The 11,720-nt window shown below is 35.3% G+C and overlaps 2 protein-coding genes across 2 annotated transcripts in view; one reads left to right on the top strand and one right to left on the bottom strand.

Moving 5' to 3' along the window:
- The window catches only part of LOC120352904 (transcription initiation factor TFIID subunit 10-like), a 207,195-nt gene that overhangs the window by 28,674 nt on the left and 166,801 nt on the right, over positions 1–11,720 (top strand). The gene's annotated exons all lie outside the window — the stretch shown is intronic.
- LOC111044983 (serine/threonine-protein kinase ULK3) overlaps positions 5,210–11,720 on the bottom strand; it is a gene marked incomplete at its 3' end in the record, with an annotated part of 39,902 nt that continues 33,391 nt past the window's right edge. The window contains 2 exon segments of the mRNA XM_039435218.1: positions 5,210–5,306; positions 10,945–11,129. Of these exon segments, the coding sequence (XP_039291152.1) occupies positions 5,210–5,306; positions 10,945–11,129 (282 nt within the window).

Raw genomic sequence — 11,720 nt, 5'->3', positions numbered from 1 at the left:
ATTGGGATCACTAACAATGAGAAGGTCAATGAGTGTGTCTGATTCATTAGTATGATGAGTTGGATCGAGGGGTAAAATAGTCATGTTTAGGCATTGGAAAATTGTAGTCAGTTGAAAGTAGTCAAAGTTACGATTCGTCATGTTCAAGTCGGTGTTCATATCCCCCATAACTAGTATACGGTTATAACAAGGCATAAGAGAAAGCAAGGCATTTTCGAAATCTGTGAAATGACCTATTTTTGGTGGGCGATAACAGATACCAACGAGTAATTTATCATTACTGGATAAGGATAATTCAAGTAGCATAAACTCTGGTCTGGAACAATACTCTTGTTTAGATGTGATTAAAACTTTTGTTTTGATACCATCTTTCACATAAATTGCTACACCCCCACAAGCTTTATTTAATCTATCATTCCGGAAAAGATTATATCCAGGCAATGCAACAAAATTTGATGAAATACTAGGCTTCAAAAATGATTCGGAAATTCCAATTATATTGAAGTCCTGAAAACGGAAGATTGCTCTGAGTTCATCAATGTGGCAGCTGAGGGATTGTACGTTAAGGTGAGCAGCCTTGAAAAGTTTTTTGAAAGAGTGGAGCTTATTTGCTAGAAACATACCTGCGTCATTATTACTATTATTGAAATAATCATACCTACTTGAGGGCGAGCGAGCTGACGTGTCAGTGAGAGGCATCATGGAAGCAGCAGACCAATCGTGAACCGACCTCAGAACGACACATGACGGGGAAATGGGGATGAAACTGATAAAACTTAACCTAAATGAAAAAGTCTCTTGATTCGAGTGCATTCAGTATGCCTTGACAGTTCGGCTCCCTTCACTATTTAAAGCACTAGTTCAAAAATTCACTAAACACAATAAGATGTAGATGTGTGGAGTCTCGGTCACAATAAGATTGAGAAAGAACTGGTAGTGGGAGATCTGGTCCAAGTGGAGATAGAGCGAGTAGGTATCCATTAGTGGAAGAATCGGGTCCAAGTGGAGGTAGAGCGAGTAGGTATCCAGTAGTGGAAGAATCGGGTCCAAGTGGAGGTAGAGCGAGAAGGAATCCAGTAGTGGAAGATCGAGTCCAAGTGGAGACAGAGAGAGATGAAATCCAGTAGTGGAAGATCGTGTACATGGTGGAGATAGAGCGAAATGGGATCCAGTAAAAACTGAAAAAGAGAAGAAGAAGCCAGCAGAAACACGAAAAATCTTTGAAGAAAGTTACCAATAGAGGAAAGATACATAATACAAGTGATAATGAATAATATTCGCATAAAATTGAAGAGGAATAGTATGATATAATGTGGGAAAGAATCGAATATTATATGGATAAATATATGGATATTATAATATAATATATGGATATTAGTAGAAGGTAATCAGATAGAAAGAGAAAAGGTAGAAAGATAAATAGATATAGAAAGAGAAATAAACATTTGAACATGCTGGATAGCTAGTGGAAAAATCACAGGGAAAATAATGATAATAATAGGGAAGAAAAGAAGAGAAAGAAGGAATGTGCACAAATTGCGAAGAACTTATGAAACTGAACTATAGAATAAGAAATAGAACATCGCATTGTGATCTTGAATTAATCAAGGAGAGAAGAAAAAGAAGAAAAGAAAAAGAAAGAGAAGAAGAAGAAGAAGAAGAAGAAGAAGAAGAAGAAGAAGAAGAAGAAGAAGAAGAAAAGAAGAAGAAGAAGAAGAAGAAGAGAAGAAGAAGAAGAGAAGAAGAAGAAGAAGAAGAAGAAGAAGAAGAAGAAGAAGAAGAAGAAGAAGAAGAAGAAGAATAATTATCATCGCAAACAACAATATTCAAGTAATCATTATAAATATAAGATCAAGAAGAGAAACGAGAAAGAAAAAATAAGAAGTTGAGGAGACGATGGAAAAAGTGCTAGACTATTTTAGATGAGTTTTAAATAGTATTGAACGGTGAAGTGTGAAAAATATTATATAGTATTAGAAGTATAATTAACTATTGGGAGTTGCAATAACGATAAAAGTAGTAAATTGAGAACTGTAATAGTTTAGTGATGAATGTCTAAGATAACGTCAAATGAAACACAGCCCCTATATAAGCATATGAACAGACTACCCACCCCTCTGCTCTATCAATAATTCTTCACACATTAGCTTCTATTGTTCAAGCTGTGGCAACAGTAGAAGATACCATTATATAGGAGATTACTATCTTTACCTATAGATTACATCCATATCTATAACATATGTTAATCATCCAATTTATTTGAAATTCAGCATTTCGAAAATTATTAATTATGGAGATAATTTTGGTAAGAGATGTAATAATTATTAGTAAGAATAGAGATAATGATTCTCTAAGTACCCTCTGGAGTATAGTAGTTGATGCATTGAACGTAGTTTTGGGAATTAATATAAAGATAAATTATTAATCAGTATTAACAAATGTGGATATCCTTAGTTTGAAATAATTGCCTCATATATAATCATAAATAGCAGTGGAAAGATTCATTTATAGAACAGAAAGCCAGCTCATGAAAAATGCCAAGGTATATCTACTGTGAAATGTATTAATACGAATTTCCTATTATTGTAGTAAAGGGCACCTTAGTCATCGAATCCTGAAATGATTTAATTTACCTTTATTTTCTGAAGGTCGGTCATCCTCTCGACTGTGTGGACCCTCTTGGATCCTCCCTCGCCGATAGAGATCTTGATCCTCCCGTCCGATGACCAGACATTCCTATGCCCATGACGGTCGGCCGCAGCGTTGAGGATCTTGAGACGCTCCGCAGTCAGATCCTCGCGAATGGTGACGCCGGAACCCTTCAGCTTCCTCTTAGCGTCGAAGATCATCTTCCTGGTCCGGTAGCTGCAGAGTCGTACTATGATGGGTCGGTCCTTGGGTTTAGCTTGCCCTTGTTGAGGTGGTTGACGCCTTCCAACGCGATGCGAGCGGTTGACATCCGCCAGAGTCACGGGCACGTTCAGCTTCTTGTTGAAGACATCAAGCGCCAGCAGGTCCGTGTCTTCTTTGTCACTCTCCGGGATCCCAAAAATACGTATTGAATGTCGGCGCCCGTATTGCTCGAGGTCGTCGACCTTCAGGTGACAAGACACCTCTAGCTCACGAATTCTATCGTGCAGCTGTTTGTTCTCCTCCTTCAATGCCTGAAGTTCCTCAAAGATAGACTTCACTGCCATAGAAACAGCATGATGCACAGTTTCCTCGATTTGCTGTCGAATAATTTGGAGGGTCTCTTCAGACAGTGATCCAGAAATAGCTGGCCCTGGCTTCGGAGCATTGACCTCATTCCTCGGCTCGCCTCTGTTCGGTCGACCCATCGTGTACCGTTAGGTGGATTTACACTTTTACAGGCGAGAAGGTAGACTGAAGAATTATGAATGTTTTTTCAAGATAAATAAAAAGAGTGTGAGTTAATCAAAAATATAATTTCACTATTGAATTAAGCTCGAGAAACTGAATAACTAGATGTATAATTTGAAGTGAATTGAACTGTATAACCCTACGAAATATCTGTTAGAAGACGGAGCCGAACTGACACACGTTTACTCACTCGACATAACCAAGAGAGAGAGAGAGAGGTTCTTCTAAGGGGGCGGGGGAGGTGCGGCAGGAGCGGGGGAGGTGCGGGGAAGGTAGGATGGGTGCGGTGGGAGGGGGGAGGGGGGGAAAAGTCATGAAAAAAACGTCCCAATATCCGTAAATGGCATCTACTTTCGAGATATATAGATTTTTCGATATTTTTCAAGTAGGAGTACTTCCAGTCATTAAATCGTCAATATCTCAAGAACCATTGGTCTTAAGTGAATTTTAAGGACATCGTTGAAAAGAGGACAAAATTTCACATTGATTTGAGGTATAAAACATGCCAAAGTTGATTATTGAGTAGTATTTTTTAGCGGTCAAAGTTGAAAAAGAGTGATTTTTGAAGTTTTTTTGAAAACTTCAGACACATTTTTCTCGATTTTTTTTCAAGGGTACGAAATAATTTTTATAGCGCAAAAACTTCCTTTCTTGATTATCTTTCGAATGAGACCAAATACAGGTGTCTAGCTCAAATCCTCGAATCAGAATTTCAGTTTAAATTCGATTTTTTAATTAAAAACGAGACTTATCTTATTTGAGTTTGAATAATTCTCTACAATTTGATAGCTTTGTGTCGAGTGATTGAGGGCGTAAAAATACTTTTTCTATAGGAAATTTAGCTGAGAAATTCAATGAAACTGGTTAGAAGTTCGTATCTGCAATTGTTATTGAGATACAAGTTGAAAAAAGTTCAAAGACGAGTTAAAATCTAAACTTTTCAAACAGTTTTTTCTTGATTTTCAGTTTTTTTTCACGGTAACAATATTCTTCCAATAATGAAAAAACTTTGTCATTTTATAAACTATCGAATGAGTATAAATTTTCAACAAGTACAAACAAGTAGTTTATAAAATGGCAAAGTTTTTTCATTATTGGAAGAATATTGTTACCGTGAAAAAAAACTGTTTGAAAAGTTTAGATTTTAACTCGACTTTGAACTTTTTTCAACTTGTATCTCAATAACAATTGCAGATACGAACTTCTAACCAGTTTCATTGAATTTCTCTTATTTTTCCTACAGTTACGTTGAAAAGTGGCCATTGCTGCACTGATTACAGAACGCAAAGAATCACTTTTCCGCTCTAGTGCGGGAAAAATTTTTCTGCACTCCAGATTTGCAACATGGCAACGCAAAATACTTAGTAGGTTATATGGAGCAACAGTGCAGCAAAATCAAAATGAAGTTGGTAACAGTGACTGGGCTGCTATAGTGAGCAGAGGTGCAACGAAGCACAACGCGCAAATTATTAAGTACCTATATATTATAACCAAGGACAACATTTTTATTCAATTTGACAATAAATTAAGGTTTTTATCAATAATAAAATTACACAGAAAAACATTTGATGCATTTCAGGCAATTTTACCCATAATTACCCACTTTTCATATTCAATGGTAACTGTAGGAAAAATTAAATGTGAAATACGTGCGCAAAGTTCCTCTGCTGCACTCAAGTAAACGTTTCTTTCGGTGCAGCAAACTGTCACTTTGCGCACTAGTTGCACAAATAACTATAAAAGGGTACTGAGATTTCTATTAAAAGTAACCCTAAAGAAAAAAGACAGCATAATTAAATCTGTAGATGAATGAATGGACAAGAGTTACCTTTGTTCTGGAGGAGTTCGACCTCCGAGAGATATTCTTTTTCTGATGCATCAATGAGAGCCTGAACTCTAGTCGCCTGATTCATCCACTCACATGTCTTCAAAAATAAAACAATCAGATTATTATGTAAATAATTATAAATATGTTAATATAATATTATTATATTATTAATAAATATGTATATTTCTTCAATGTTGTTTTCCATCACGAACTGCTTATTATTAAATCACTTTTTGCCATTAGAAAAAACGACTAGCAGTCAGATATTTTACAATAAATGAATTAATCACTCACTGTGACAACGAGATCTTTCGGCAGGTCCGCCATCTTGTATAATAACTATGTAAATATTTGTACATTTAGGGGAAAGAGTGCATCTTCTCCCAAAGTCAAAACGTTCAGTATATTTTTACACATAATTATAAATATCGGGGCACCGAGCTTCGCTCGTTATTGTTATTTATTGATAAACAGAACACAAATTCTATAAAATGATCGTGTTTATATTTTACAGCTGGCTATACGTCAGCTTATGAATTTCGGGGATGCGATATTTTGATTTTCCACAGAATCACTCGCTCACTTTTTACTATCCACAGACGACGAAAGTCTCAGCTGTTTCAGCCAAGGATGAATTATCCTTTTAATGTCGTTCAGCGAGTTTTCCCAAGGATGAGACCTAGTGCAATCGAATTTTTATATCATAAACCTACTATGTTCCAAATTTCGTGAAAATCGTTAAGAGCCGTTTTCGAGATCGTTTGAACATAAATAACCAGATATAAAAATATAAAAAGATATACAGAAATTGATCGCTCAATATAATAGGATACTTTTTTATGATAATATTGAAAGAACTACAAGAATTTAGTAAATTTATTGAGTACATTATTTTTTGTACTTCCAAATACTATTCAATTTAATAATATCTCGAGAACTGTGGAAGATATACAAGTTTTTATGGAATTCTTGTAGACAATTGAAAACAAAAGTGTTAAAGCCTTGGGTAAAGCCAAAGGTAAAAGCTTTAGTGCATTGAAACTCAAGTCTGGCTCAGATTAATTATGTGGAACTGACAATTTCTTTTTTATTTTACCTTGGGCCTGGTTTTCATTAGTAGAGTTAGTGGTAGAATTTCCTGGGCAAGTACTAACTACCTTGTGAACTCTCCCAATAAAAACGTTCATGGTAGAGCAGTTATGGTAGAGTACTAGTTTTTAGTAGAGTAGAGTGGGATAGCACCGTAGGATAGTACTCTACCACTTGCGTTCACCCACCACCGCTTCTCCCTCTACTCTACCACTACTATGCTAATGAAAACAGTCTCGAGCTAGAAGGATAGAGTCATGCCGTAGGCTATCAAGTTTAAGAAATATTGTTATTTATCAAAAAGTATTAATTTATTCAAATTAATTAAAAAGTGTTAATAACTGTTTAAGTTCTACTTTATTAAAAATTATTGAAATTTTAAGGTTAGTTCTGTTCACTAAACAACACACTTTACCCACTGTTCTCAATTGTAGTGAAAACAGTTACTCGACTAAGTGAGTAGAGTAGAGTTAGCTCAGTGGAGTTAGTATACCAGTTACTCGACCACTAACTCTGCTAGTGAAAACCAGGCTTTAAGGTACATATCATTCATTCATGCATTCATTCGTTCATCAACTGGACAATAGCTGAGCCCAAAACTGTCACTCTCCAAAACTTCCCTAAACAATAAGGTTAATTGAATAGACTTAGAACGTTGTCAAAAATCCACTTTAATTTAAATTAAACGTTCTAAGTCTATTCAATTATGGAAAAGTTCCACAACATCAAAATTCACGCTACAAACTTAAATAAGGTTAATGAATTCATGATTCATCCTATACAGAATGTTCTGAAAAAAGGTGCCCATAAGTCAGTGCATGATTCCTCACATCAAAAGAAGAAAAAAGTACCAATTAACATAGGTCCGAAAATGCTTGGTTACCAAGTTATACAGGGTGGAAGATTTTGTCTGAATTTCAGTTCCCCTGCCGAAACGAAGCCCTACGGGTATTTGTTGGCTGTTAATTATGATGTACAATTTAGCGTACTTTATGTAAAATGAACTGAAAATTTGAATAAAACCGTTTCCAGATCTGTAGCTACAGTAATTTTGAAAGTATGTGACGAAATACGCGAAACTTGGTCCCGAAAAACAAGTTCCTTCAAGGTTTGAAGCAGATTTACTATGTCAAATGTACAATAAAAACAACAATTTTTTTACAGAACTTGTAGAGAATTTAATTAATGATATTGAATTTGAGATTATATTTCTTTCAATTGTTTTATGTGTTAGTAAATATGTTTGAATAGCTTATGCTTGTAAACTACAGCAGTAGAAAGACAACTTTTTCTTTCTTGTATTGTGTCTATTGTTGTATGACTCCTCCTCTAAACACGGACTTGTTCCATATTAGAGGGAGTAATTTTCAGGGAATATATTGTAAAATGTACTTTCTGGAAATAAATTTAATTTGAAATTTCATAGAGAAAGATGTAGAATAAGCCTGTAATAGGCAAACGCAACCTTGAAAAATAATCCTCAATTACATACAAAACGCATGAAAAATAGAGAGCTTAACAGATTTTATCTATTATTTCATGCATTTTGTATGTAATTAAGAATTAGTTTTTTTAAGGTTGCGTTTGTCTATTATAGATTTATTCTACATCTTACTCTTCAAAATTAAATTTTCTACAAGTTCTGTGAAAAAATATGTTGTGTTTATTGTACATTTTACATAGTAAATCTGCTTCAAACCTTAAAGTAACTTTTTATCGGGACCAAGTTTTGCTAACTTGAAAATTAAGTCAGCGGGAAAAAATTAAGTTTCGGGACTTGAAAATTACTGCTGCTACAGGTCTGGAAACAGTTTTATTCAAATTTTCACTTCATTTTACATAAAGTACGCTAAATTGTACATCTTAATTAACAGCCAACAAAGTAGGCCCACCTCAATGTTGTTTACCATCACGAACTGCTTATTATTAAATCACTTTTTGCTATTAAAAAGAACGACTAGCAGTCGGATTTATCAGATAGCATCTGACTTCTAGTCGTTCTTTTTAATAGCAAAAATTGATCTAATAACTCGTCTAAAATTGATAAATACAGGGTAAATTGATACTATACAGGGTATGAATTTGGAAAAAGTCGTTCGCCATTTTTAAGAAAATCGTAAAAAACATGGTTTTTACTTTCCTTGCCCTACTACCATAGGTACGGAAAGTATTGCTTTCCAAAAAAAAACAACTAAGGTATCCCAATTTCAAGTTTTCTATACGTTTCAAGGTCCCCTGAGTCCAAAAACATGATTTTCGGGTATTGGTCTGTATATATATATATATATATAATATATATATATATATATATATATATATATATATGTGTGTGTTTGTGTATGTGTGTGTGTGTGTGTGTGTGTGTGTGTGTGTGTGTGTGTGTGTGTGTGTGTGTGTGTTGTGTGTGTGTGTGTGTGTGTGTGTGTGTGTGTGTGTGTGTGAACACCATAACTCCTAACAAACAGATAAACCATTCCTAATAAACAGATTGACTTGAAATTTTAAACTTAAGGTTTATACCATAAGGTTGTACCATGAGGATCCGACAATAAGAAATTCAATAAAATTCAATTCAAGATGGCGGAAAAAATGGCGGATGATTACTAAAAAAAACATGTTTTTCTCGAAAACGGCTCTAACGATTTTCTTCAAATTTATATCATGGATAGCTATTTATATGCCCTATCAACTGACATGAGTTTCATTTCTGGGGAAATTGCAGGAGCTCCGTAAAATTCTTGAGAAAAATGGCGGATAATTACTAAAAAACCATGTTTTTCACGGTTTTCTCGAAAACGGCTCTAACGATTTTCTTCAAATTTATATAGAGATTCATATTTAGATTTCACTTCAGATTTATAAGCCCTATCAACTGACATAAGTCTCATTTCTGGGAAAATTGCAGGAGCACCGTAATATTCTTGTGAAAAATGGCGGATAATCACTAAAAAACCATGTTATTCACGGTTTTCTCGAAAACGGCTCTAACGATTTTCTTCAAATTCATACCATGGATAGCTATTTATAAGCCTTATCAACTGACATGAGTCTCATTTCTGGGAAAATTGCAGGAGCTCCGTAATATTCTTGAGAAAAATGGCGGATAATTACTAAAAAACCATGTTTTTCACGATTTTCTAAAAAATAACTTGACCGATTTTTTTCAAATTCATACCCTGCATAGTTATTTATCAGCTCTATCAACTGGCATGAGTCTCCTTTCTGGGAAACCAATGGGGGGTCCACCCCATCCTTGAGAAATGGACTTAGTAACCTCCTTCTCGTGCATGAGGTAGGTAGGTAGCGCAGTTCATTAAAAGAACACATAGTCGAGATGCGCGCGCGCGCGCGCGTGTGTGTGTGTGTGTGTGTGTGTGTGTGTGTGTGTGTGTGTGGACACCATAACTCCTAACAAACAGATAAACCATTCCTAATAAACAGATTGACTTGAAATTTTAAACTTAAGGTTTATACCATAAGGTTGTACCATGAGGATCCGACAATAAGAAATTCAATAAAATTCAATTCAAGATGGCGGAAAAAATGGCGGATGATTACTAAAAAAAACATGTTTTTCTCGAAAACGGCTCTAACGATTTTCTTCAAATTTATATCATGGATAGCTATTTATATGCCCTATCAACTGACATGAGTTTCATTTCTGGGTAATTGCAGGAGCTCCGTAAAATTCTTGAGAAAAATGGCGGATAATTACTAAAAAACCATGTTTTTCACGGTTTTCTCGAAAACGGCTCTAACGATTTTCTTCAAATTTATATAGAGATTCATATTTAGATTTCACTTCAGATTTATAAGCCCTATCAACTGACATAAGTCTCATTTCTGGGAAAATTGCAGGAGCACCGTAATATTCTTGTGAAAAATGGCGGATAATCACTAAAAAACCATGTTATTCACGGTTTTCTCGAAAACGGCTCTAACGATTTTCTTCAAATTCATACCATGGATAGCTATTTATAAGCCTTATCAACTGACATGAGTCTCATTTCTGGGAAAATTGCAGGAGCTCCGTAATATTCTTGAGAAAAATGGCGGATAATTACTAAAAAACCATGTTTTTCACGATTTTCTAAAAAATAACTTGACCGATTTTTTTCAAATTCATACCCTGCATAGTTATTTATCAGCTCTATCAACTGGCATGAGTCTCCTTTCTGGGAAACCAATGGGGGGTCCACCCCATCCTTGAGAAATGGACTTAGTAACCTCCTTCTCGTGCATGAGGTAGGTAGGTAGCGCAGTTCATTAAAAGAACACATAGTCGAGATATTTCATCTGTAGAACAGCTGTTCTGACGACTTTAAAAAAATGACGACCAAAAAAAATCATCGAATTTCCCAATTCACACAAAGTTCTCTGAAAACAATTATATATACACATATACAGAAGTCTGATCGTAGTTTCAAATATGAGCAAGGAAAGTTGTGTGAGTGTACCACACCAGATTTTTCTTCTTTTGATGAGAGGAATCATGTCCTGAATTATGGGCACCGTTTTTCAGAACACCCTGTACATAGGTGAGGTCAACGTTATAATGGCAGTGGAGACATATAGAAGACCTTTTTTATTTCACCTTGATATGGAGAAATTCCACAATATCTCTGTACATTTTATGAGATGTGTACCTGTTTATGTAATAATTTTCGTCGTGGGCCGGGAGGCTCTTTGGCGAGGGCGTCCATTATCACAGTGAGCGCGTACTCTAGTTTGCTATAGGCAGCCACATAATATCCCTCCGCCACATACATTTCAGCTGTTGCGATTGTGTCTAAAGCATCCGCCAGTGCTGGAGTCGATTTGCACATAGTTCCTGCAATAATTTATTTTTTTTATTTATTCATTTACTTACATATTTATCATTATATAAATTATAATTTATTTCAAATTACCTATAATCTATATCATTTATTTATTCATTACATAGTGAGGTCCACGTTATAATGGCAATTGAGTAAGATAGGACAACAGCGTTGTCAATTCTCTGCCTTCTATAGGCTATAAGTGATACCGGAATATCTGATGTATAGCCTACACCGTGATTCAAAAAGAATACCACAACTTTGAAAATCTGTATTTAATCAAGGAAACATAATAGAAAATTGGGTTGTAAATCAAAATTAAGAGTATTAAAATAAGTTTTTCCCCACTAGAAAACCAGTTCACAAATGTTCAATAGGACCCCCTCCAGACACTCGAGTGATATCAATACGATACTCGAACTCGTTGCACACCCTCAGAAGCATATCGGGCGTAACAGTTTGTATAACTGCTGTTATTTCTTGTTTGAGCTCCTTAATGTTAGCTGGTAGAGGCGGTCGATACACCTTATCTTTAACGTACCCCCATAGAAAAAAATCGCAGGGGGTGAGGTCAGGGCTTCTTGGAGGCCAGTGATGAAGTG

This window comes from Nilaparvata lugens, chromosome 9, assembly GCF_014356525.2.
Source record: "Nilaparvata lugens isolate BPH chromosome 9, ASM1435652v1, whole genome shotgun sequence".
Taxonomy (NCBI): domain Eukaryota; kingdom Metazoa; phylum Arthropoda; class Insecta; order Hemiptera; family Delphacidae; genus Nilaparvata; species Nilaparvata lugens.
This window is presented reverse-complemented; position numbering and strand designations above follow the sequence as displayed.